General features: G+C 43.2%; 2 protein-coding genes across 6 annotated transcripts in view; both read right to left on the minus strand.

Moving 5' to 3' along the window:
- ZNF239 (zinc finger protein 239) overlaps window positions 1-16,676 on the minus strand; it is a 64,250-nt gene extending 47,574 nt beyond the window's left edge. The window contains exons 1-3 of one of the 2 annotated variants that reach the window (XM_036026673.1): window positions 16,469-16,486; window positions 15,690-15,736; window positions 3,500-3,632 (exon numbers count right to left, since the gene is read on the minus strand). The gene's annotated coding sequence lies outside the window, so the exon portion shown is untranslated. Of the gene's footprint in view, window positions 1-3,499; window positions 3,633-15,689 lie in introns of both variants that reach the window. The other variant, XM_028512748.2, reaches the window with a different exon arrangement.
- Window positions 16,677-20,815: 4,139 nt separating this feature from the next.
- On the minus strand, window positions 20,816-25,879 carry ZNF32 (zinc finger protein 32). 4 transcript variants are annotated; one of them, XM_036026674.1, is made up of 5 exons: window positions 25,633-25,879; window positions 25,196-25,277; window positions 23,432-24,397; window positions 23,025-23,164; window positions 20,816-21,747 (listed from the first exon to the last, which is right to left on the minus strand). In XM_036026674.1, exons 4-5 carry the CDS (start codon window positions 23,092-23,094, stop codon window positions 20,996-20,998), a joined length of 822 nt encoding a protein of 273 aa, XP_035882567.1. In that variant the 5' UTR covers window positions 23,095-23,164; window positions 23,432-24,397; window positions 25,196-25,277; window positions 25,633-25,879; the 3' UTR covers window positions 20,816-20,995. The 4 variants fall into 4 exon arrangements, with proteins under 4 accessions (XP_035882567.1, XP_035882568.1, XP_035882570.1 ...); XM_036026675.1 differs by lacking the exon at window positions 23,432-24,397; XM_036026677.1 differs by lacking the exons at window positions 23,432-24,397; window positions 25,196-25,277 and having other exon boundaries at window positions 25,802-25,863.
- Between the last annotated feature and the right edge of the window lie 1,054 nt (window positions 25,880-26,933).

Raw genomic sequence — 26,933 nt, forward strand, 5'->3', positions numbered from 1 at the left:
GTCTTACTACAATGTTATCTTATATTCAGAAGGGAAGATGGATGAATCTCTGAATATGTAAGAAAAAAAGAAAAGGAAACTAGGTATTGTAAAGCAGAGGGATTTTTAACGAAAATAAAGTTCAAGCAAAGATGGTACCAGACCAATGTGGGGAAAATGTGAGAGAAGATAAAAGTACAGATGAGGTCAGTGTGAATAAGAAAGACCACAACTTTTGCCCTGGGTGGTGTGGCTCAATGGATTGAGCACTAGCCTGAGATCTGAAAGGTCCTGGGACCGATTCCCAGTCAGGGTACATGCCTGGATTGTGAGCCAAGTGCCCAAGTGGGGGCATGCAAGAGGCAACTGATCGATGTTTCTCCCACATCTCAGTGTTTCTCTCCCTCTCTTTCTCCCTTCCTTCCCTTCTCTCTAAAAGACCAAAAAAAAAAAAGACCAAAACTTTCTGAAAAGGTAGAAGGGAGAATAAGTGAATAGATACAGGTAGATCAGTTTGAGGAAAGTATCCTTGAAGTCTCAGCTTTCTCCACTGACCAGCAAAATTCAAAGAGAACTCCTGAAACATTTAAGTAGGGACTCTTCTTAATAGATTAGCCTGGGTTTGTGACTTGCCATGGTGCTTCACTGATTTCTTCAGAGTTTGTTTTTTACTGTATAATTATCTTCAGCTTGTTGCAACTGAGAGATCATATCTGGGAAACACACAGGGATTAGGCAACTGTGCAGAAAATAAAATCAGTTCCAAATTATGGTTTATCAGGGATGGATCAGGTATGGTTCTTATACAACTTACTAAAGCTACCATTCTCCAACTCTTACCAAGTAAATTTCTTTAGTTGTTTAGAATAATCAAAAACATCTTTTTGTACCAAAAAGAAATTAGGAAACTCTTACCTGAACCATAACCCCTATTTAAAATTGAAGAAATAAAGCCTCCAATGGGACTTCTGGTCAAGATGGAGGCATAGGTAAATGGTTCACCTCCTCATACCACAGAAAAATTACACCTAAACTACAGAACAGATATCACTCAGAAGTGTCAGAAAATCAGAAGTCCGATTTTCTTTTGATAATCGTCAGTATGGAAGTCTTGACAACTGAGGAATTAAAGAAACCACATTCATCCAGATAGGTAGGAGGGATGAAGTGGAGACAAGAAACCAGTTGGTCCCAAACCCACACGTAGTGGGTATAAAATGGGGGGATATTTCAGCAGTGAGGGATCCCAGCCCCATACCAGACCACCCAGCCCAGGGTTTCAGTGCTAGGAAGATAAGATCCCATAACTTCTGGCTGTAAAAACTAGTGGGAGTTGGGCTGACAGAAGAAACTGCAGGATTCTCAGGCCTCTTCCCTTAAACGGTCTTGCACCACACAGACTTACTCAGACTCACTCCCTCTGAGCTCCAGCACTGGGGTAGCACCTTGAAGAGCACTAGAGGCATATGGGGAGGAACTGAAGTGTCTGACATCAGGGCAAGAATTGGGGGACAGCTTCCTCTCAGATAAAACTGCAGACAGCAGCCACTGTTTCTCTTCTGAGCCCTCCCCACACAGAGCAACAGTGTAGCGGCAGTATATCTGAATTTCTATCCATCTGGCTCAAACAGTAAGCCCTGCCCTGATGATTACCTAAGGGCCTGCCTCATTGAACTTACAGCCCAACCCAAGCTGGTAACAGTGGCTTTTCCATATGAAGGTTTGGGCTAGATGTAGGCTTCAGACCTTAAATCCACTCAAACAAACAACAGCTGAGCCCAGTCCCCCATACCTCTCACTGAGTGGCCCCTGGCCTGGCAATAGCAGCAGCCATTTGCAGATTGCTTTATAGCTTATGCCAAGGGGACCCCAGACAGAACACAGGTGGAGACTGACTTTGGCCTGTGCATCCAAAGGACAGTTAGAGACCACAGTGGAGCAACATCCAACTACCTCCATAAGCCACTGAGGGAAGTGGTTGTTGGCCAGAGGTCACAGTCAGTTCTACCAGCTGTCTGGACTAGATGGATCCCTCCCATTGACCTGCTTATAGTAATCAAGACTTATCTACAAGAGGAGGGAGTACTCACCCCACATGGAGGGAATACCTCAAGTATACAGCTTGGGAGACTGAGGAGGCTGTGCCAACAGACCCTACAGAACATCTATTACATTAGGCCATGCTACCAAGACACAGAGTCAAAGCAGCTCTATCTAATACACAGAAAAAAAATAAAAATAAAAAAATACAGGGAGGCTGCCAAAATGAGGAGACAAAGAAGTATGGCCAAAATGAAAGAACAGAATAAAACTCCAGAAAAAGGACTAAAAAAAATGGAGATAAGCAATCTATCAGATGCAGAGCCCAAAACACTGGTTATAAGGATGCTCAAAGAACATAGTGGGTACTTCAACAGCATAAAAAAGATCCAGGAAGAAATGTAGGATATACTAATTGAAATACAGAATAATTTATAGAGAATCAACAGTGGAGTGGATGAAGCCAAGAATCAAATCAATAATTTGGAATATAAGGAAGCAAAAGACATCCATTCAGTACAGTAAGAAGAAAAAATAATCCAAAAAATCGAGGACTGTGTAAGGAGCCTCTGGGTCAAATTCAAATGTTCCAACATGTACATCATAGGGGTGCCAGAAGAAGAGAAAGAGCAAGAAATTGGAAACCTATTTGAAAAAATAATAAAAGAAAACTTCTCTGATTTGGTGAAAGAAATACACATACAAATCCAGGAAGCAGAGTTCCAGACAAAACTGATAAAGGGGATGGCATCAAGAAACATCATAATTAAAATGCCAAAGTCTAAAAATAAAGAGAAACTTAAAAGCAGCAAGAGAAAACCAGATAATTACCTACAAAGGAGTTCCCATAAGACTGTCAGCTGATTTCTCAAAAACACTTTTCACACTAGAAGGGATTGGCAAGAAGTATTCAAAGTAATGAAAAGCAAGTACCTATAACCTAGATTACTCTATCCAGCAAAGCTATAATTTAGAAATTGAATGGTAGATAAAGTGTTTCCCCGACAAGGTAAAACTAAAGGAGTTCATCCTCACCAAACCATTATCATATGAAATATTGAAAGGACTTATTTAAGAAAAAGAAGATCAAAACTATAAACAATAAAATGGCAATAACCACATACATATCAACAACTGAATCTTAAAAACAGACTAAGCAAATAAGAACAGAAACAGAATCATAGATAAGGAGAACATTGGGATATTGGCCAGTGGGGATGGGGGTATGGGAGAATGGGAGAAAAGGTGAAGGGATTAAGAAATACAGTTATAGAATAGGGAAAGGATGTTAAGAGCAAGTATGGGAAATGGAGTTGCCAAAGAACTTATATGCATGAACCCACGGACAAGAACAAAGGAGGGGGATCGCCAGAGGAAGTGGGAGGTGGTGGGTGGAGAGGGTAAGGGGGGAAAACTGGGACAACTATAATAACATAGTCAATTAAAAAAAATAGAAGCAGGTCCAAACTCATGTTCTTACCCACTGAGACCAATTGGCAGTAGCTCTCCAGCATCCCAGCTCCGTGCAGTTGCCTCAGTAGCTGAGTAACAGCTAGGTGACTCCACTCCCCTCCAGTGAAGTCCACAGAGAAGTCCTCAAATGTTACCGGTTCCTAAAACAATAAAGCACAATCCTCCTTAACTGACAATCATCTACACAAATGCCCTGGAAGGAAGGTGATGTTGGTAGCACTTGAAAAGGTAAGAAGGCTATAGAAGTGTACAGTTCAGGGATCTGAGGGATCTAAATCAAGTATTTTTCGTTTTTGTATTTTTCAGATTCTATTTATTCATTTCTAGAGAAAGGAGAAGGAAAGAAGAAAGAGGAGAGAAACAGACATGCGAAGGAAATATCAATTGGTTGCCTCTCACATGCCCCCAGCAGGGGACTTGGCCTGCAACCCAGGCATGTGTCCTGACAAGAAATCAAACCAGTGACCTTTCGGTTCTCAGGCTGGCACTCAAGCCACTGAGCCACACCAGCCAGGGCTCTAAATCAAGTTTTGATAGAAATACTTTCCGCTGTCATCTACTTTGCTACTTCCTTCCAAATCGTTCCCCTCCTGCCCACAACTCATTCAAGCTCAACCTATCCAGCTACTTAATCTTTCCATGTCACTGTCATCTCATGGTATTGCTGAGTTGTCCTCTCCATCCCATGATGTGCTATTATCCTGTCAACTTGAACACACATAAGTACAATTTACCAAACATCCTAACCTGACATTTTTAAATCTCTATAGTACCAATGATGTCAGTCTCATTTCATGGTCAATAACCATAATCAGGGCCATTCACTATCTTGGACCACTCTGCTTTTGAAATACTAATATCTTAATAGCCACACCTTAAAACATCTCCTAATTCTTTCTGCTCTTCCTTTTGCAACACACCTACTTTATTAAGATCACCATCCTTTCCAGGGTTGTCCAAACTTTTGGCATCTCTGGGCCAAACTGGAAGAAGAAGAGATGTCTTGGGCCATTGTGATTCTGTGATTAGGTGACATTGCAACACTTAGTCACATAAAAAAAATCTCATAATGTTTTAAGTAAATTTATGATTTTTGTGTTGAGCTGCATTCATAGTGGACCTGGGCTCCATGTGGCCCACAAGCCCCTGGTTGGACATCCCTGCAACCATTCTTCTTTTTTCCTCTCAGCCACAGTATACTTTGTATTTCAAATTTTTCCATAGTCATATCAATCCTATGTCATTTCTTCTTCTAAACCAAGTGATTGAACATTACTGGAAAAAATAAAATAGCATATATACGCACAACCATAACACACTCTAGGAATTTGCAAATACATATTTCCTTTCTCCTTAACTCCAGGCTCCGACCTTCCACATAAGATCTACACTTGGATGTCTAAAACGCCAAATTTACAAACTCACAACTATAAACAACTGAACTTAAAAAAACAAAAACAAACTAAGCAAACAACTAGAACAGGAACTATTTCTGTGATTCACAGAAATAGAGATCACATGGAGGGTTATCAGTGGGGAGGGGGAGAGGGGAGAATGGGGACAAGGTACACAGAATAAGAAGCATAAATGGTAGGTATGAAATATACAGGGGGAGGTTAAGAATTGTATGGGCAATGGAGAAGCTGAAGAATTTATATGTAAGACCCTTGGACATGAACTGAGGTGGGGAATGCTGGTGTGGGGGGTACAGGGCAGAGGGGAATCAAGGGGAGAAAAAAATGGGACAACTGTAATAGTATAATCAATAAAATATATAAAAAATAAATAAAAGATTAAATAAATAAAAGGTTAAATTAAAATTTAATAGGCCTCAGCACAACTCTTCCTCCCACTAATCTCCATCAATATCTGGTCTTCTGGGCTGTGGCTTGTCACGGGCCTCACTGGGCCTCACCACCATGGCAGGTGCAGGGTTCCCGGCACCAGTGGGCCTCTGGTACAGTGTGCCTGAAGTTGGAGTACCTGATGAAGAAGTACCTAGTGACTATCTTCTACCACTTGATGCAGGGCTTGGTGGACATGAGCAGTGGCCACTTGAGCTTCATGGCACCATGCCACCTGGAGATCTTCATACCCCAAACCCTCAGCCTCAGCTTGGGCCCGATGCTATGGCAACTTCTTCTTGCGTTACCTGGGCACAAATGGTGTGTTTGTGGACGTTGTGGTTCAGAGGAATGGGGCAATGTTGTTGCAGCTGCTGTGCATGTGAGTAGGGGATGGACCCAACCCACAACTCCAGGAATTGGTCCTACCCATAACCAGGATCTGGACCGGTGCCCCTGGCCATGTTCCTCTTACCTACGACCCAACTCTCACCTATCACCCCAGCTGGATCCCAATCTAGTACTCTAATCTCCTGGCCTTGTAGGTCATATTCACAACCAGGACGCAGACTGAAGTTCTACCAGACACCTGCCCCCCCTCTGCCCCACCCCTCCCCGCCATCACCTTTCCAAAGCTGGAGGCTTAGGCACCTATGCACATGGGTCCAGGTGTTTTGGCTCCTCTGTGTGTTCTGGGAGTTTGCATATATTTTTCACAACCAGCATGTAGGTAGTCCTTAACAGAAATGTTGAACTCTAGTTGGTAGAACTGTCCAAAACTAAAATCTGTACTTTTTTAACTGAGGTAAAAAACAAAACAAAGTGTTCTTCCCTAGCTGTACCCATTTTAGTAGTCACATGACCCTCCCAATTGCTCACACCAAAATCCTATGTCATTTTGATTTTTTCTCACTTCCTCACATTTTCCATTACCAAGCCCGATTAACTGTATCTCTAAAATATATCTGAATCTACTCACTTCTACCTTGCACTATTATCAGTATGAGTCACAGTGGTCATTAACTATCTCCTAATTTGTATCTCTTACCCTCACCCCCCCACAATGAATTTTCTACAAGGTAGCCACAGTGATCTTTTAATACACACCATGTTAGTCATGAAATCCTCCAAAGGCTTTTCAAGGGACATTGAGTAAAATTAAGACTCTTCACCCAGGCCTGCAAGGCTTTATAGACTGGGGTCCTGTCACTTCTCCCTTATGTGTCACTTAGCATATCCTTGACTACTTCAAACATTCCCAACTTTTGGAATTTTCATTAATTATCCTTTCTGCCTACAATATTCTTTTTTCATATCTTTACATGCCTGCTTCCTTATACACATCTCAGCTGAACTGCCTTCTCCTCTAAGAATTTCCTTGACTATCTAATCCATAGTGACACACACAAAAAATCTGTTCTAGGTACTTTTGCTGTAGCATTTTTGCTGCCAACATTATCCCTGCATAACTCATTGGATATAAGGCAATTGTGTGGTAAAACAAAAAAAAATTAAGGTAACTGGTTGACAGTTCATTTGACAAATTAACAACCTTCCCCAGACAATGTATTTAAGAAAGCTGTCAGTTTGGTTTCACTTTCCAGGCACAAAATTACCACAGTTACTGCCATATTTATATTATATATAAATTTTAGTTAGTCTTCATAATGGTCTATACTGTGATGAGTAGTCATAGTGGTAGTCTTAAAATAGTGAGCATTTCTCCTAGATGATGATGATTGGCCCCAAGAGTTGACTTCTTATTTTTAAACACTAAATGGGGAAAAGAATGAGAGGCCAAGAAGCCTCATTGAGGGTGCATAGTTAAACCCATATTTCTTAAAGAATGAAGACAAGTGCTTAGGTACAATCCATAAAATAAAATAAATTATTTGAGCAGTATTATAACAGGGTGTGTCACAGGTGGGCACAGGTAACCAGGTTCTTAGTGATCGGGACAAAGAATTGAACCGAACACCCAGAGTTCATAGAAGAGAACATGGGAGAAGGCCAGCTCCAAGCAGAGATTGACCTCATGGGCTGGAGGGACTTTATTCTTGTAGAGCGGATCCTTCCTGGCCAGTTTTAGTGGGCCTTTACTGAGTATATACAAGTAGTTGCATTACTTTAAAGCTACTGCGCATGTGAAAGGGAAAGTTACTTCCATTTCCCTGGCTTAGAGCTTGGCCAGAGCTATTTAACATATCTATGCAACCAGCCAAAGGCCATAGATATGTTAAAAGACTACGCCAGAGGGTAGCTGCAAGGCTGTTGCTATGGGAAACAGCTCTCAATGGCCCTGCTCCATTTGTCCCTTCCCCTGGGGTGGAGAGTGAGGACATTCTATATATTTTTCTAATATTTCCTGGACACCTTGAGTTCTGAACCCCATTCCAAATCTCTATTTGGGGACCCTTTGGCTGCACCCTCCTACAGAAGGACTCTATTCTTACAGGGCGGATCCTTCCTGGCTAGTTTTGGTGGGCTTTACTGCACATGTACAAGTAGTTGTATTACTTTAAAGCTACTGCGCATTTGGTCTCCCATGATCCTCCCCTACTAGCCACCAGGGTAGAGGGTCCCACAATGCTACTGAATTGACCCCCGTTTCTCCTGGGGTCCCCCTGTACTAGGTTCGCCTTTCCCTACGCCAGAGAATTATAGCTCTCCATGTTAGAGATTGGCGAAAAGAAAAGGAATTATTTATTCAAGTTATACAGACTTAAGAGTAATGACTTAATGTCTTCATCAAAATCCCAGAGTCCCTTAAAACACCCACAAACACACACAGTCCTTCCTTCCCCCTTTGCCCAGTCTGGGGTACCGTATCTCAGGGAAAGAAATATAAGTCCATGGCTCAGGCAGCTCCCGGTTCTTCCCAGTAATCTGTGCTCGGCTGGTAGGCCTCCCTCGGTTCCCAGCACCATCAGCTGTGTTGCCAAGATCTCTAGCTAAAGCCGCGTGGTGGTTCTTCTCATGGCTGCGGGAGTGGAGTGGGGTCCCCCAACTCTGCCAAAATTGCGAGGTTCTCCTTACACGGCTGCAGCCGAATGCTTCCTTTCAATGGCTACCGAGTCTGGGTTTAAATATCTTTCCAGCTCTCCTGGGCTCCATCACGAGTCAACGCAGAGGTGGCCCCAAGTCATGGAGCCAATCATCTCCAAGCTCTCACACAGGCACTGTAACTAGGGGGAGTTGCCTCCCAGTTACATCTTGGGGTGGAGGGGAGTTCCTTCCATTCCCTTGGCTCAGAGCAAGGCCGCAGCTATTTAACATATCTATGCAACCAGTTAAAGGTTATACATATGTTAAATGACCACACCAGAGGTTAGCTGCAAAGGTTAGTTGCTATGCAAAACAGCTCTGAATGGCCCTGCTCCATGTGTCCCTTCCCCCAACTCACACCTATGGTGGAGGGTGAGGACATCCTATATATCTTTCTAATATTTCCTGGACACCTTGAGTTCTGGATCCCATTACAAATCCTTCTTTTAGGGACCCCCTTGGCTGCACCTTCCTACAGGTGCACCTTCCTACAGGTGCAGCCAAGGGGGACCACAAATAGGGATTTGTAATGGGGCCTAGAACTCAGAGTATCCAGGAAATGTTAGAAAAAATGTATATATAGGATGTCCTCACCCCCACAAGTCTGAGCTGGGGGATGGGACACATGGAGCAGGATCATTGAGAGCTGTTTTGCATATAACAGCTTTGCAGCTAACCTCTAGCATGGTCATTTAACATATCTATAATGTTTAACTGGTTTGATAGATATGTTAAATAGCTGTGGCCATGCTTTGAGCCAGGGGGATGGGAGTGACTTCAACCCATGATATAACTGGGAGGTAACACCCTCTGGGTACAGCACCTGCATAAAAGCTTGCAGATGATTGGCTCCATGCCATGGGGCCACGCCTGCCAGGACTTAACTATGACAGCCCAGTAAGACAGGTGTAACAGATTGTGAGAGGAGTTGGAAATGGTGCTGCAGAGGAAGACTGGTGCTGGGATTTAAACCAAGGTGCTGCAGCCATGTTGGGGCTTTTTGGTTGGGACCGTGCAGCTTTAGGGTGCTCCTTTTTGCCATGTGGCTCAGCCACAAGAGAAACTTTGCCTGGAAGAAAAGGGCTGAAAATATTCTTGCTGGTAGGCCACAAGCAGGTGCCACATGGTTTTGGATTAACTGGAGAACAGGTGGCAACACAGCTGATGGTGCCAGAACAGAGGGGCTGCCTGAACTTTGGACTTCTACTTCTTTTCCTGAGATGTGGTACCCTGGACTGGGCAAAGGGGAGAAGGAAGGACTATGAGTTTGCAGGTATTCTAAGAGACTTTAGGATTTTTAATGAAGACATTAAGTCATTACTCTAAGTCTGTATAACTTTTTAAATAAATAATCTCTTTCCTTTTCACTAATCTCTGGTGTTGAGCAAGGTGAACCTAAGTTCAGGGATGGGGAGGGGGGCCAGAGCACAAGGGTAGGTCCATTTGGTAATAGTATATCACTTACCCCCTCACCTCCGGGTCTGTTCTGTAACAGTATTGTCATGAATGTAAACACATTTTAAAAAGCATTTGAATATTTGCATTTCATAATATAATCTTTTTAATTTTATGCCCTTTTTAATGTCCCCCTTTGTGTTTGTGATTTTATGTCTTTTTTATGGCAAAATTGCCTTACAGCCAATTACTTATACATGAAAATGCCTGCAGCAAGGATGTCAATGGCAAAAATACCAGACATGTCCCCAAACCTTCACTTCTCCATGTTTTAATTTCTTCGTACTATTAATGCCTTATCTCATTTTCCTATTTGTATGCTTTCTTATTTACTGTCTGTCCCTCCCTAAGAACAGAGAGGCTGTCTGATTTGTTCGCAGCTGCATCATTCAGGCCTCATACAAGACGTCACACTTGAGAATATTTTAAATATTTAGTTCACAGTGAGTCTGGTTCCCCTAGGGATCTTTCCATGGACTAGAAGATTTCAAACTGTCTCTGGTGAAGGACCAATTTCTTTTAAAAATTTCCTAATGTATCACAGACCAATAGTTTTATAAAATATATTCAAAATATATAATACCAGTATCTATTTTTTAAATTCTTAGATTTAACAAATATAAAAGTTTTAATCACTCAATTTATGTCCTTATGTTAGCTTAGGCAGCTATTTCGTTTTTAAAAAGAGAAGGGAGCTAAACTGGCTAAGCCTGATTGACTAGGAAGCTACTGCTTCCAGACACTCCAGGGGATGGCCTCATTGCCCCACCAAGGTGATTAACATCCCTTCCTCTCCTATGAGTAGGGAGGAAGGAAGGACTTTCCGATCTCTCCAGGGAACAACCCTTCCATTTCCCCAAATTGGGGTGGTGGAGAAGCAGTAAAAGGGAAATTCCTCCATTGAGGCATGCACAGTAAAAGTCACGATGGTTCAGGGGAGGTTCTTCTACTTTGAGGCATGAGCAGTAGGAGCCAAAATGGCAAAAAAAGGGGGGGCATGTCTAGCCTGGGAAAGATTGGATAGGGTAAGGGCATGGACTCAGGGACAATCCAGGAAAGGGGTTGGTTAGGGAGAAGGCCCAGCACAAGCCCGTAAAGAACTAGAAAGAGGATTGTTTAGTTTGAAAGAAAGCCTACTCTATACCAAACCCAAGGAGATACAATCAAAGCTTAACAAAAGCCCATGGTTTGTTTATGAATATGTCTTAGCATATTTTCTCCCCCCTTAGCAGCCACAGGGGCTGAAGCATCATGCTGGAACATGGCTCAGCACCATCGAGCCTTAGTGACAGACATGCAGATTGGGAAATAAGACACAGGCAAGCACAGCCAAGAATAAACATTGTGCTGGACTACCGGAGACTGACAGATCCAGGCAGGATTAGGAAACTGCCAACCCTACCCAGGATGAACAGACGCTTGGTTAAGATTGTGGTCAGCTTATCCAGCATTCCAGAGGCTAACAAGGGGTACAAAGAACAACAGTCAGCAGAGATGGTGCACGGTGACTAGCCCCAGCCAATGACATCCCTACACCTCGGCCCAGCAGCCCAGAATGACCAATCGGACGTTAACACCCCAGTCACCCCACCTGTGACTCCACCCCAAGAACACAGGAGGACAGTCTTAACCTCCCTTGGTTGGCTCCCCAACCTCCCTTGGTCCCACTTTTCCCACACTTATAAACCCTTGCTGCTTAGCTTGCTGTGTCTGCCTGGTTTCTTGAACGACCCTGGCCTAACAGAGACCTGGTTGATGGTATTGCAGTTCTGGATCCTGACCCTCCTGGTGGGCACTTGTGCTCACCAGGCCCAGGACTTGTTTTGCTGCCAGACAGAGCTGAGCCACCTGGTAGTGAGTAAGATATCAGGCACCTGGGGGTAGTCCTCTGTTTTCACTCGAATAAGGTTTACCACTAAGCCTCAAGTCTCGTATGTGTGGGTCCCCAAAATGTATTTCTTGTGATTCCACAAAAGAATCCTGTTTCCACTGGCAACACTTATATCTTTGCACAGTGGTAACAAAATGTTTGTGGGCTGCCACCAGTCTACAGGCCACATGCAGAAAAACAGGAGAGAATATACAAAACAACTGATGAGAGCCAAGTGAATCCCAAAGGAACAACAACTTTGACCCAGGGAAGTGCCTAGTAACCTTCAGAAGAACTCACATCTAAGGCCTGGGGCTGAAGGGGCACCAACCTACTACTTCCTCAGGAAAGTAAGGACAACCAATTTTGGTATCCCCCTCCCCAAAAGGAATGACTTGACTACTCTACTAGTCACTAGTGGAGGTGCTAACAAGGCAAGTGGCAGTTTCTCTTCAAAGTCACAGGTCTCCACTGTGTCTGAGAAAGAGGGATGAGATTGAGCTAGAGAAGTCATCCTTGCATGAGGGTGGGATAAGGACAAGTGGAGGATGTTGCCCAAGAGTGACATAAATGCATGAATCCTTCAGTACAACAGGGCCAAGTAAATATCAAGAAGTCAAATTAGTCACTCCTTTAAACCAGATTTCTTTATCTCAAGAGAAAAAAAGTTTTTCTGTCCAAGGCTAACCTCTCCATCGGCAAATCAAATCCTTTTTTCCCTTCTGAGATACAAGTCCATCAGTTATCTTTTTTCCCTTTTATGTTTTATCCATCTTCTACCCTGTTGTCTGGATTATGGAAGACACCATCCCTACCTCAAAAATATTCAGATAACTTCAGATCTTGTCAGTACTCTCTCCTAAATCTCCCTCCAATGTATTAACTGGTCTTTACTCCCATTGCTACTGTCCTAGATAAGGCTCTCATTTCTTACCTAGACCACAATAACTCCTTACCAAGTCTTCAAATACAAATTTTGCCATTTTTTCAATTCATAGATTAGACAGTCAGATTTAGCAATTTTTAAAAATCCCACAAAGTGGTGAGGAGAATTCTGTGCTGAGAATGGAATGGTTATGTTGATGGACTGACTATAAACTTTGTAGTAGGTTGAAAATTCCAAGAGATGAGAAATAGTATGACAGTGGACTAAATGAAAGGAATCAGTATGACAGGGGAAAGGAAAAAGGGAAAGAAAATAGGGGTTCTGCTAAAACAAGATAAAGTTGGGACTAAAAGACTCTGAATAATAAATAGCCTCCCCTGTTATCAGCGGAGCTTATTAGTCACCCCAAAGTGTGGAACTCATGCTTACTCTGGAAAAGTGTACTCAGTATCCTAAGGGCCAACCAAAGTGGAAGGTGATGGGGATCAGTAGTTTTCTGTCCCTCCCACCACCGCCACTGCCCCCCTGCCCCACCTCCAGTCCACTCCACCAACAAATGTCAAACTCCTTCAAACTACATATATCATGTGCCTTTCCACTTCCTTTCTAGAGCCCTTCCTTGCTGGATCCAACAATTTACTTTGCAAGGGGCAGGAAACAGTAATGCAGAAGGCAGGAGGTAGACAGGAGCTGTAGTCACACTGGATTGATTACCTGTAGTCATCTAAACATACTGTTAGTCTAGAATAGCCCTTATATATATATTGTTTCTGCTCTGACTTACATTTCTCCCATACATTTTGGAACTCCTTTCAGTTTCAGGACAATCAACAATCTTCTTTCTGAAGAATAAGGATGTGTTAGGTGCCTCTCCTCCAACATCTCATAGTATCTTTCACATACCGCTAGTATATCTATTAAATCTATCTTCTAAATTGGATGTAAGGTTCTAAAGCAGGGGTCCATCCCCAATCGGGTTGCACAAGAATAGGTGAGCTTGAATGCAATGTACTTGAATGGTCCCGAAACCCCAGTCCATAGAAAAATTATCTTCCACGAAAATGGTCCCTTGAGCCAAAAAGGTTGAAGACTGCTGTTCTAAAGGACTGGAGGCATACTCAACTAATCTTTAAATCCTCAGCAACTAACACAACTGACTCAGAATCTAAATGATATTTACAAATACACATTCCATTTAAAAGAATAATCAAATGCTACAAGTAAAAGAGAACCTCGAGATCCTCAAACTCAACAGTCATTTTCAGATGACAAAACTAAGGTTCAAAATGGTGAAGTGACTTAGCCAAGTCAAGGAGGAAGGGAGGGGTTAAATTGGGGCTCCTGCCTTTCAGAAGACCCAAAGACAATGTCTGGTATATAAAAACACTCAGCAAGTATTGGTGGGATGAAGTCCTTTCTTTAAATTCAAAGAGTTATTAATATACACCATAATCTTAAAATTTATAATATCAGCAATCTCAAACTTCATCAGCAGTGAATAAATAATCTTTACCAGGTAACAGGTAGAAGAGAGGGAAGGAAAACGTACAGGGTCTTAGTCATGCTAATATCCTTTGAAGTCTTCAATTACTTTTCAAGGCACAGTGATGACATGCTTTCAGTACCTTGAGGCAGTTTATTGTTCTCTAAACAAACCAGTTTTTGTAAGAGTTCACAGTCTATGAATGTGAGGACTGTATTTGCTGAGCAAAAAGGTAGTCTTGGTTAAGAACCAATTATTTTTCCCTTAAAATCCAGCTTGATATTTTGTTCAAATAATTCCTGGTGTGATGACATGTTTAGCTATGGAGAAGGAACACCTTGGTGTTAGAAAACATGGGGCTCTCTGCAACAAAGGACATAGTGCTTCCTTTTTTTATCTCCCTCAAAATTAGATGTGTCTTCTGTAAAAGTGATGGCACCAAGGCAGAGAGGGGCTGGCTGGCTCCTTCCATAAAACATTCTGTTACAAAAAACATTTTCCATAAAAACACACAGAATCATAAAACATTCTATGATTCTAAGTGCCAATCTTGAGGTAACTTTCTAGAAATGGTTTTATGGAGACAAATGAAAAATTGTTTTTTTAAAAAAAAGTGCCAATAAGTAATTTAACATTTCATTGTACCAATTAAACATGCAGATATGTTGGTAAAAAAAGAAAGCAATCAGAGCATAAAAGATGGACATCTTATTTAGCTCAGAGATGCTCACATAAGGCAAGTAGAGAAATATTTGACTATAAATGCAAAAAATCTATGGATGTACAAACATAACTGATATAAAAAAAATAAAAGGAGTGAAATTCTCTTTTTAATAGATCTGGAGGTGGCAGTGCCTAGGGACCTTAATTCTTAAAACAAACAAAAACCACCACAAATACTTCTATTATGAAGCCTGGTTGAGGTGCATGCTGGGAGTGAGTTGGTTTTCCTGAGACTACTTATCATTGGATTGAACATGTAATAGCTTTAAGACTTTCAATGTGAATGAAGTGTCTAGCAGAAAAAGGTAGGCTTTGATAGAGATGACCAGCAAAGGTGTTATGTGGAGTCTTTCAATAAAAAAGCAGAGCCCAGTGCTCTGGGGAGTGGGCCAAGTTCATGGATGCAGAGTAATTCAGTGGAAACTGATGTGTAATTTAAAGGCAGCAGCCCTCATAGGTGTGGTTCAGTTGGTTGGCTGTCCTTCCAAGGCGAGGGATAGCTGGTTTGATTCTGGTCATGGCACATGCCTGGGTTGCGGGTTTGTTCCAGCTATAAGAGAGGCAAGCATTCCATGTTTCTGCCTCACACTGACGTTTCTTTCCCTCTCTTTTTCCCTCCCTTCCCCTCTCTCTAATAAATACATAAATAAATAAATAAATTTTCAAAAGAATAAATTAAGGCAGCAGAGGCCTGTGCAGACTCTGGCAACATCCTCTGACAGCAATATGCCCTTAGTATTTTAATGTTACTATGCCCATATGTCTGACAATAAAGAGAAAACGACACACAGAACAAAGATCAGATAGGCACGCAATTATTGTGCTGATGTCCTTCCCTTGTCCCAAGAAAGAAAGGTTTCTTGCATTTTCGAAGAAGAAACCCCAACTCACCTGGAACTTGGTCATTCCCTCTTCTCAGGACAGACGTCCAGAAAGAGCTAGCAAAAGAGAAAAAGCCATCAAAATCAAGTCCACCTTGCAGGACTAGCCAGTCCTGCAAGACTGCAAGGAAAAGTCCCTCCGTTCCTGCTACTCTGTGTAGCCCTCTCCTCTCCTGGGGTGCCTTTCCTGCCTCCCTACGTGGCACCTCGCTCACCTCTCTCTACAGGGCTCAGGCTCAAACAGGCCACACCCCCTTCCCACCAGGGTACATCCTGCCGCCCCTAGCAGCTCTAAAATATTCAAGTTGAGCAGTGGTAGCTAATTGGATGTATCGCCTTCAGGGGTGGATTTTTTGGATGTCAGCGACGCGTTCCTCGACCTGATTGGTTTTCGGGGTACAGGAGCTCCGATGCAACATTTTAGCGAGGACCGTGCTATGAGGACAGAAACCTCGGCCCATCACAAGGGCCCCTCTCAGTCGTCAACGTCCACCCAAAACCTTGATAAAAGGCCAGTCACTGGCGCCGAGAAGCCTGCAGTCGGGGCAAGGCCGGAGCTCAGGCTAGAGGAGGGCCCATTGAGACGCAGGGCGGTCGCGGCTCCGGGGCACTGGTGCGGCCTGGGACGAACTTCCCCGGTGTGGCTCGCCTTGCCATGGCCGCCCAGACAGGCTTTCGGGTCTCCAGCCCGGAGCCTCTCTCTGGAACTCCCACATCTCCCCCGTCCTACACGCCTCGGGAGAGGCGCCAGCAGCCAGACGCCGCTCACTTCCCACATGAATCTAATACCTGGTAGCGCAGAATCCCAGATTACGACTAGCGTGTCGCCACGCCCACAGCGAACTACAAGTCCCAGAAAGCCGAGGGAGGGTCACGTCGCTGTTCACACATCCGGTCGTAGTCCCAGGACTTCCAAAGGAGCTGCAAGGAGGTCCAATATTAACTGTTCCTCCAGAGTTCATTCACGTTATTATTCTTTAAATTACAAACGAGTAAAAATTATTTTAGGAATGCCCATTGCAGTGTTTTTCATTTTGTTAGTGTACTACTGGAGGGGAAGAACGTAAATATCACCCGTAATTTTGTCTTTACCCGTAAAAACGTTCTGAACCGACCAAATGCCGACTATATGCCGCTTGGCATCCTCATCTGCCTCTTGAGGTTCGTTAGTTTAGCAAACACTTGAGGGCCTGCTGTGCCCAGGGACTGTTCAAGACGCTTAAAGAAAAATCACGTTGGATGTTAAATACTAGAGAAGGAAACAAGCAATTGTTGATAAACGGTATAGTGTATTATAAGGTCATATGTATTGTGAAAAAAGTAGAGCTAAATCTCAGGGATAGAGGGATGCTAGTGCAATTTAAAATCGGAAATTTTGGAGATGAGACTGAGGAGTTGAGGAAATCAGTCACGTGCCATTCAGCAATCAACTCTTCCTAGGATTTTTTAGTTACAGGAGGGAGGACTTGGGAGAAATGGGGCTACTCCATCTGATAGGGGTTTAAGACTTGGGAAAATTTAACTTAAGGTAAATAGTCATAAATCTAGCAAATAATGTGTATGTTAAGTTTTTGTTTCAACAACTACAGATAAGGCCCATCCTGGCGCCTAAGTTTTAAGCAGTTGACCTCCTGGGTCACTGGCTGGAGATCACCTCAGTCTGAAGACTGTACCAGGAAGAAGCAAGGGACTACCCTTCCCCCCTGGAGGCAACTGTTGAATTTCAAAGGCTTTCGCTGACACCTTGTTTGCCCTCCCCCAACCCCCTTATAAAAGATCTGGCTGCTGGCCCTGACTGGCTAGCTCAGTGGATTGAGCGTGGGCTGCAAACCAAAGTGTCCCAGGTTGGATTCCCAGTCAGGGTACGTGCCCGCGTTGCCAGCCATGACCCCCAGCAACCGCACATTGATGTTTCTCTCTCTCTTTCTCCCTCCCTTCCCTCTCTGAAAATGAATAAATAAAATCTTTAAAAGGTCTGGCTGGGAAAGAAAGAGCAAGATGGTTTGTTAGGGTATGAACCCGCCATCTTCTCGGATCGCTGGCCATCTGAATAAAGCACCTATAAAAAATTCAATCACTGTCATTGCTTATTGGATTTGGTAGTGACAGGAAGCCCGAACGGCGTCTTTTCCGGTCACACATCATGGTTGATACCAGAAGTCCCCGTTTTCATTTTTCACCTATTCATATTGCTGGTTGCGATGGTTGATGGTCATTGGCGCCAATTCAGTGGCAACCGGAATCCCCAGTTTGGGGTGTGGTGAACAAGGAAACTTTGTTCAATGCAAAACAGCTCACTTGTGATACAATACAGCCGTGAGGCAGCGCTGGGGCCAGGTCCCTTTCTAGCTAGACAACTCTACTCTGCTCCTTGCTCGCCTGCTTTGCCCTGTGCTGGGGACTTTTGCGAGGGGCTCTGGTGCAGATTAAGTTCAGCTGCTTCTCTTCCTCACCCTGGACCACCTGGTAAGAGCTGTGAAGTGATTTCGGGTTGCTGGGTTTGGAAGCACCTGGGAGAGGCTGTACTATGATCTGATGCTGGCTGACGCCTGTGCTGGGATTGGGGCTGCTCCACAAGGGGCACTGGGCATGCTGAAGCCAGGTGCTGCTTGTTTGGGCTCTGTGGCCCTTTGGGATATTTTAGGAATGTCTGCAGTATGGACCAAGGCTGGTTGCTTGTGTGGAAAAGCTGCTGAAATTGGTTTAGGCTTGTGCATGATTTGGGTGGGGTAGTGTCTTAGGGATTCATCAGGGTGCAGTGAGAGATGTTAGCCAGGTTGAGACTCAGATTTGGTGCCTGCCTTCATCTGCAGGTGGTGTAGGAAAGTCTCAACAAAATAGCAATGGTGACTTCCAGCACTTCCTACTCTGCTGCCCAGGCTGTGTGTAGGGTGGGCTCAACAAAGGATAGTGGTGCCAGACAGCATTTCTGCCCTGGAGAAGAGAGAAGCCCCTATAACCCTCACCCTGAAGCCAGAAGATTCAGTTCTTCCTTGTATGTCCCTGTCACTTTGCTGTTCTTTTGCTGGAGCTTAGGGCTAGTTTTTATGAATGTTTGCTCAGGTTCTTTAAAAGAAAGCCTGAGTCTACTTAGTGGTCTTCAGTCTTACCCAAATGGAATCCCTGCTGATTTTTCACAACCAGAAATTGTGGGGACTCCTCTTCTTGATTCAGGTGCTCAGAGCTGGGAAGCCCAGTGTGGGGTGAAAATCCCTTGCTCCTTGATGGGGGACCCTCACACCCGAAATATCTATCCTAATCCTTAACTATAGCAGGAGGGATTGGGACTAGCTTGTTTCCTCTCTCTGCCCTTGCCAGTCTTGAAGTTGCTTTTTTATATTTTTGGAGGAATTCTGTTCAGCTGGCATATAGGTGCTTCTCAGGAGTGGCTGTTCTATAACTTAGTTGTAATTTTGATGTGGTCATGTGAAGAGGCAAGCACAGTATCTCCCCATTCCACCATCTTGACAGAAAGTCCTCATCATTCATTTTTTAAAAATTACATAAATATTGGGTTGGCCCAAAAAGTTCATTTAGTTTTTGCTGCATAATGGCTCTAGTAGTGCTTGGTTATCTTGATCTTCATTCAAGACAATTTTGTTAGATTGTATCATGACAGTGGTCATATCAGTGTGCATTAAAAGAAAACATCAAAATTGGTGAATTTCTGTGCAGCCATTTTAATATTGAAGATGGAAGAAGATATACGTTTTTTGGTATATTATGCTTTAATATTTCAAGAAAGGTAAAAATGCAACTGAAACACACGAAAAAGATTTGTGTACTGTACAGAGAAGGTGCTGACTGATTGGATGTGTCAAAAGTGGTTTGCAAAGTTTCTTGGTACTTTTGACATTTTGGCCAAGTGACTCTTTGCTGTGGGGGTGTCTTATGCATTGGAATATGTTTAGCAGCACCCCTGGTCTCTACCCATTAGAAGCCAAAAGCAGGAGATAGCTGACATACTGAAAATATCCAAATCAATAAAGTTATCGGTAAAAATGAATAATGTACCTTTTATTTTATGGAAAAAAATAGACAAGACCTTTGGCCAACCCAATATTTACCATGAAAATTTATATAGATGACTAAGGTTAAAAAAAAAGGAAATTCTTCCTCAGAACCAATTTCTTCTAATAGCCTTCAAGTTTCATCCACTAGAGGTAAAAAAAAAATTAAGAGTGGATTATCCTTCCAAATTTCTTTGTTTGTCTTATATGTGTAGGAGGAAGACAATAGTATTGTTAGAGGATTGTACCTTCATTATTGACTACAAATCTGGTCTCAGTGATAAGGACAGTCATGTCCTTTCTAGGTAACCTCAACCCTGAGATACTGCTACTTTTGTCAAAAAGGGTGTGAATGGCATGGTGTCTCCCAGGAAGGAGTTAGTTTAGTAGAGGGCATATTAGGCTTAGGATTCTCAAAATATTGCAGTTTTCTGCTCTTTGGCTATAGGCAAATTATCTCAGTGCTGGAGGAATGAAGTAAATCACAGTGCAGACTTCAAATCTTTGAAGGCTTAAAAAGAAAACTTCTTTTTCATAGTTTTTTTTTAAAAGATTCTATTTATTTATTTATTTATTTACTTACTTTTTAGAGGGGAAGGGAAGGAGAAAGAGAGCGAGAGAAACATCAATGTGTGGTTGCCTCTCGTGCACCCCCTACTGGGGACCTGGCTCACAACTGAGGCATGTGCCCTGACTGGGATTTGAACCCACGGCCCTTTGCTTTGCAGGCCGGCACTCAATCCACTGAGCCACATGAGCCAGGGCAAGGAACATTCTTTTATAAAGAAAGGCTAGAACCTCTGCTATGGACATGACAATATGTTAGAATAGGTTTTTTGGGGGTATCATCCAGCTAACATAATATTCAATAAGAGTATTATTAAAGTAGTTAGATTTATCTCATCATTTCTACCCAGACTTAAATGCAAATGATTAATTTGAGTATGTAGAGAAGAAAAATCTTGAGATTGATAAAAGGATTTTTTAAAAAGGCTGATGCTGTGAATTAAAAATATAAAGTCTGTATCTGCTACACACAGAACACTAAGTGTGTACTAGATTAACGGAAGTACCTTGGGAAATTAGGTCAAAATAAACTGAAATAAACTATAAAATAAACATCATCATGATGAGGATAAATAAGACATTTATTTTTCATACTCATTTGGAAAAAAGAAAAGTCAGTTTGTCCTACCCAGTGATGGTCTTTCTGAGAGTCTCCTTTCAGTCCATAGAATTGGATAGGCTGCTTGATTTCAGATGATTTTGTACTCTTAATTCATAGAGTTCTCTTTGAAGAATGTGGTTAAAGGGTGAGCCTTTGTGAGCAGGTTCGCTGGTGCACTGCCAGACTTCCTCTCTGAGTGAAGCTTTTCCCACATTGGCCACATAGATATGGTGTCTCTCCTGTGTGGATTTTGCCATGTAGGATACAATTTCCCCTGGTATGGAAACTCTTCCTGCATTGTACGCAGGCATATGGTTTCAGGCCTGTGTGGACTCTGATGTGAACAATTAAGCTTCCTTTCTGACTGAAGGCTTTTCCACACTGATCACACCTATAGGGCTTCTCACCACTGTGAACTCTTCTATGAACAGCAAGGTTACTCTGGTTCCTGAAACTTCTCTGACAAATAGCACATTCATAGGGTTTCTGTCCAGTGTGGAGTCTTTCATGAACAGCCAGACTACCTCGTTGACTAAAGCTTTTCCCACACTCCTTGCACTGATAGGGCTTCTCTCCTGTGTGTATTCGCTGATGTGTAACAAGATTGCCTTTGGCCCTGAAGCTTTTTCCACAATGGGTACACTCAAAGGGCTTTTGACCAGTGTGGATTCTCTCATGTAATGTTAGACTACCCTTTTGCCTGAAGGATTTTCCACATTCCTGGCACTCATAGACCCTCTGTTTCACTCCAGGTGGATCTTCCTGCAGTGCCTTAAAATCTGGGGATTTTTGTTCCAGCTTCTCTCTTCTGAAAGAATTCTGGAAATCCAAGTTTGAGGATCCTGTGGCCTCAGAGTGATCATATTTGTGGTGGGCCTCTGTCATCACATCTAGTAAAATGAGAGGAAAGTCATGTAAAATGCACCAATATGCTGAGTGAGAATAGGGAAAAAATAAACAATGCTTTGTTGAGTGCTTATTATATGCCAGACATAATACAGTGAACTTTGCATAAATAACTTAACCCTAAAAACAATCTTATGAGATTGCTACAGATAAGGAAATGAAAGCATAGGGAGGTTGTCAAAGGTCATGCAGTAGATAAGCATAGAGTTGGGATTCAAACACAGGTGTGCTCCACAGCAGTGTACTGCCTCTACATTGTTTAATTTAGCCTCCCAAATAATCTTGTGAGGTAGACATAAATATCTCCAGACTCAGAAAAATTAAGAAAACTACACAGGATCACATAGAGACTCAGTGCAATTTTATCTAACTTCAATTAGGTGAGGATCCAGGTTGTGTAGGGCCCGAATCTTTAACATTTTGGAGGCACTCCATTACAAAAAAGTTATAAAAGTAGGAACAGGACTTTGCAGAGACCAATGCAAGAGAGGAATCCTGAAACTTAGATTTCATTAAACTCACGAGAAATTCTCTTCTGTACTAGTCTGCTTTTCTGACAGTGGAGTAAACTCCATGATGTCAGAAAATGTGTAGTAGAATCCTGAGCACTTTACACCTATTATCTCTCATTCCTACTAGCCGTGAGGGTAGAGCTTATTGTCCTGTTTTACAGATGAAGACCCTGCAGTACAAGGAAATTAAGTGACTTGTCTGATACTACAGATCAAGTCAGAACAACCATAGATTCTGATCCAAGGAATTTTTCCTTTTTAAAACTCATGCTACTTCAGTTTACTATGCTATGGTGGAACTGAAATCAATTTGTGTTTGGAAGTTATTCTCAAGCACTTCCTATGCAATGACTGACATTATTTTCCAATATCGCCTTGTATCTGAGCTGCCTACTACCCTTTAAATATGGGTCCAATTTATCACTATTAACAGTTTTCTTGGAGTCATCCTAAGGAGATTTTTCTAATTGTTCCTCTGCCTTACCCTTTTTTACTCAGTGACTGCACTGAGATTTAAAGCTGTTTATTTATTCTCTGACAGACTACCTCGAGTTTACCTCCATATCAGGATTGTCCTTTTGCTGTGTCTACTGTTACATGTGACTCCAGCTTTCTGGGTTTCCCTTTATCACCTGGAAGGATGAAGTCCATCAAAGGAATATCTCCTCTGCTTCCTTACCCTGCCAACTAGTGCTAAGAACAGAGACAGTGATCAACTGTCTGTAAGGACAGGGATAGGACTCACTCACTGAAAAATGCTACATTCTGTGCATATCTTCCATGACAGTCCAGCAGGGTAGCTGTTGGAAAGCCAAACATGTCCACTCCTGCTGTATGACCTTAATCACCACCTCTTCATATAATGCATCCACAGGCTGTTCTTGAGCACCTGAGGAAGGAAAATACCAACCAAACAAAAATGAAACAGAACAACAAAAACAGGAAAAGAGCATGAGAACTGATGAATGAAAAGATTTAAAGTCAACAGGAGCTCCAGTTTGGGGTATGAGTAAATGGAGGAACTCTGGATGGCCTGATGTAATGTCAGTCACATATAACATGTAACAGCAAAAATAATCTTAGAGGTACCATGACCATATACAAACAAGCCCAGGAGGAAGCAGGAGGTAGAAAAGCGGAGAACATGTAAACACACCTCTGTCTTTTCTGGCCGGTCTCTAAGATAATGGGCACTTCTGTTTGTTCCTTAGCCTTGGCATGTGATTAGAATCTTCCAGTTTCTTCCCCCATCTAGCCATCTGCTCTTTGGATAGCCTCCAAAGGAATTCAGAATCTATAAAAGTCAACATTCAGCCTTCATGATTGGTTCTATAATGGAAATGGCTGTAGCTCTCCTCTCGAATTCCCCCTAAATTATAAGGAGAGAATAAGTGATTTCATATGCTACCTTTAAACTATTCTTAGGAGGCTCCAGATCCAGATTCTCCCCTCTCTTACTCTTCAATATATGAGGATAACAGTTCTAAGGGAAGTGTAAATATTTGTCAATACTTGGATAAGGAAGAGCTACTTTGGACTCCAAAACCAAGCCCAAGGCATTCCAACTACAGTAAGTAACTTGCCCAAATTCTCAGAGCCAGTAAGGAGTCAAGATGGGAGAAAGATTCAACTCCAAGATTTTCTGGATCTAAAGCCTATACCTCAGCACTAGATAATTCTGTAGTTCCTCATCACTACAGAGCTGGTGGGAATTTTTATAAAATAAAACAGAATAAAACAGAGTTTGGAAAGACTTTACTACTCTTCTAGATCCTATGAATTCTCTTACCCTATATTATCTTTTTCTACACTTTTTCTTTGGAATATTCTCTTCTTACTTCAGGATCCTGATTGCTGCATTCTTATACTTGACACAGTGGTTCAGTATATAATCTTCATTTCCTTCTAATATGTCTCATCAAAATGCTAGCCACCACACTAGTCAGGCAGCTCTCAGCTGGTTGGAGTGCTGTTCTGTACACCAAAAGGTTGCGGGTTCCATTCCTGGTCAGGGCACATACCTGGTTATGGGTTCCATCCCTGGTTGGTGTGCACGTAGGAAGCAACTGATTGCTGTTACTCTCTCACATTGATGTGTTTCTTCTCTTCCCCTCCTCTCTCTCTTAAGTCAATAAACACATCCTCCAGTGAATATTAAAGAAAAAAATGCTGGCCACTTGATTTAATGAAATAGCAATGTGATGCTATAATTCTTTGTTTTGTTAACTGAAGCACCTGGTCTTCTTTTCAACTCCACATTCTGCTACATATTGTGATGCCCGAAGAGGCATTTTAAATTCTTATTTGGAGGTGTCACCTCCAATTTGGAGTACAAGCTACAAAGGAATCTCCTATTAAGAGTGTCAGGATGTTACAGGACATTAATTTGGGAATTCAAGGTATTACTGCTCAACAACTGCACATCCACCAAGAGTCCATGGAAAGTACCTGGTATCTGCTGCCTGAAGTTGGACTCTGTTCCTGGGGAATCCAGCAAATAGAGCTTGGTCAGAACAAGTGGGTAGTACTTACAGCTCTATCTCTCCACATACTGTGAGATCTTCAACAAGTAACAAACTCAATTGTATCTCAGGAACTTCCTTGATTAATAAAGAGAAACTGTCTTATTTTTCTCCCTAGGTCACATGTCTGAGGAATTAATTTCCTGAAGATTTTGGAGAAAGTGGCTTTATCATAGCAAATATTGCTTTTCCTAGCAGAAAAGCCATTTATCCTGTGGGAAAGCTCAGAATTAGGTCATGAGACTTGGCTTCCCACTCCTCTATGTGACCTTGTGCAAGTAACCAAACAGCTCTGACTTTACTTCCTCACTTACTAAATAGATTAATAACAGTTCCATATCAAGTAGTTCCTGGGAGAATAAGAGAATAAAATGAATGTGAAGGGTCTCTGACAATACCTGTAGGTTTAAGGTCTAAGCTTCAGAGTCCCCAAAAGGAGAGAACGAGAAGAGAGGTTGATTGCTGAGTCTCCGGAAGCTCCTGGGGGATAGATAATTTCAGGATAAGGACATTCTGGGTAGGGAAGATTATATTCTCCACACAACTGAATCTGCTTTGTCCTTTCTCCCATTCATCCTCCCTAGAGAAAATGAAACTTCTTTCCATCCTTTGAAACCCTCACCGCTGGGCCAGGATGCACCTGTCCGCTGCCCCCGATCCCCGACCCCCGCCCCGACACCCGTTCACAGACTGCAAGGTGAAGGGCCTTCTACACGTCCTGCCCTGCCGATCCCTGGTCTAGGAACCCCTACCCCTTGGAGTAAACTCTCCCTCGGTCCTGAACACTGCCACCCCTTGACGGCACGCCCTGCGCGCTGGACCTCAAGCCCCTCACCTCCCTCTTCCTCCGGTCCAGCGGGACCCTTCTCTCTAGCCGCAGACTTCTCCCCACACGGTTAGCTTCCTCGCAGCCGGCAGGCCTGGCCTGATCCAAGCCTTGGAGGCGATGCAGGAGCCAGGCAGCCGCCTGTCAGCGTGGCTCTGGCTCACCTGGGGGCACTGACCTGCCAGCAGCCTCACTCACCACCACCGCGCAAGCCCGCACACAAACAAAGGCCACCGCGGCTTGCAGCAGCGCCCGCAGAGCCAACCAGACTACAACTCCCAGGAGGCTCTGCACAAACCCACCCTCAGTTCATAGATCCCAGCGCCCAGCTTTTCCAGAGCACTGTGGGAAATGTAGTTCCTCTGGGTGTCGCAACGCTCCTACTGAGGTGCGGACTTGTCCACAGAGTAGAGAGCCAGGCGGAATGGACAGCCTGGTGAAGCCATCTGCTGCGCCAGAAACAGTAATATAATGGCCTTGCAGGATACCATGGAAGGAAACAAAGTCTTGGGGCGAAGTTGGTTGATAAGGCCTTAGGTGCTTAGGGGTTATGTGTAGGAGTTATGTGTTGAGCCACTATGTTAAAGGTTAAGCCTCTCTTTGGTAACTAGATCTTTGGAAATGAATCCTGTCTCCTTTACTTGCTGCAAGTACGTAAAACTGCCTTGTAACAACCACTGCTCCTTCTTGAAATGAACACCCCAAGCAGTAAACTCATTTGGGTTGGTAACAAATTTGGCAACTCCATATGGGGACTCTCTTAAAAAGGCTCCCTCCCTCTTGGCCTTGTGTGGATGCTTGATGAAGAAGTTGGCGGCAGCAGCCTCTCTGGGGTTTATCCCTTGGTGGGTAGTTTCCCCTTGGTGCGGACCACCAAAATAGCTGCCTGGCCTGTGGACACCTGAACCTGTTTCATTCAGTGATTCAGAAGGGAGGCGGGTAGGTCAACCCCTGTGGTGGCTTTAATTAGCGCTGTTATTCCCGTTTTGGGCACAGGGTATCAGAAACGTATGTAGTTTCAGTCCTGGTGCGTGCCTGTTTTCTGTTTGGTTGGGCAGGCACTGTTGCTGGGAAGCCAAATTCAGAGCCTCACCTAGGTCTAACTCTGTTCGGGGAGTTGAGCAATGCCGGCTGGGGAATCTGAGACAGATTCCCCAACCCCCAGAACATGGACCAGTACATTCAGAGGCCTGGTACGAACCAGGAGCAGGGTGAGCCAGGGAACCTTCTTTTGAGTTACCGCCTTGTTACAGGGTGCAGCCCAGAGGGAGGATCCCAAATAGGCATTTGAAATGGGGTCCAGAACTTAA

This window comes from Phyllostomus discolor, chromosome 5 (genome assembly GCF_004126475.2).
Source record: "Phyllostomus discolor isolate MPI-MPIP mPhyDis1 chromosome 5, mPhyDis1.pri.v3, whole genome shotgun sequence".
Classification (NCBI taxonomy): Eukaryota; Metazoa; Chordata; class Mammalia; order Chiroptera; family Phyllostomidae; genus Phyllostomus; species Phyllostomus discolor.

Coding starts and splice junctions, on each gene's coding strand:
- ZNF32 (XM_036026675.1), bottom strand. CDS start 23,094: ATGTTTGGCTTTCCAACAGCTACCCTGCTGGACTGTCATGGAAGATAT. Junction 21,748..23,024: donor ACAGAATGTAGCATTTTTCA/GTGAGTGAGTCC, acceptor TCATTTTACTAG/ATGTGATGACAGAGGCCCAC.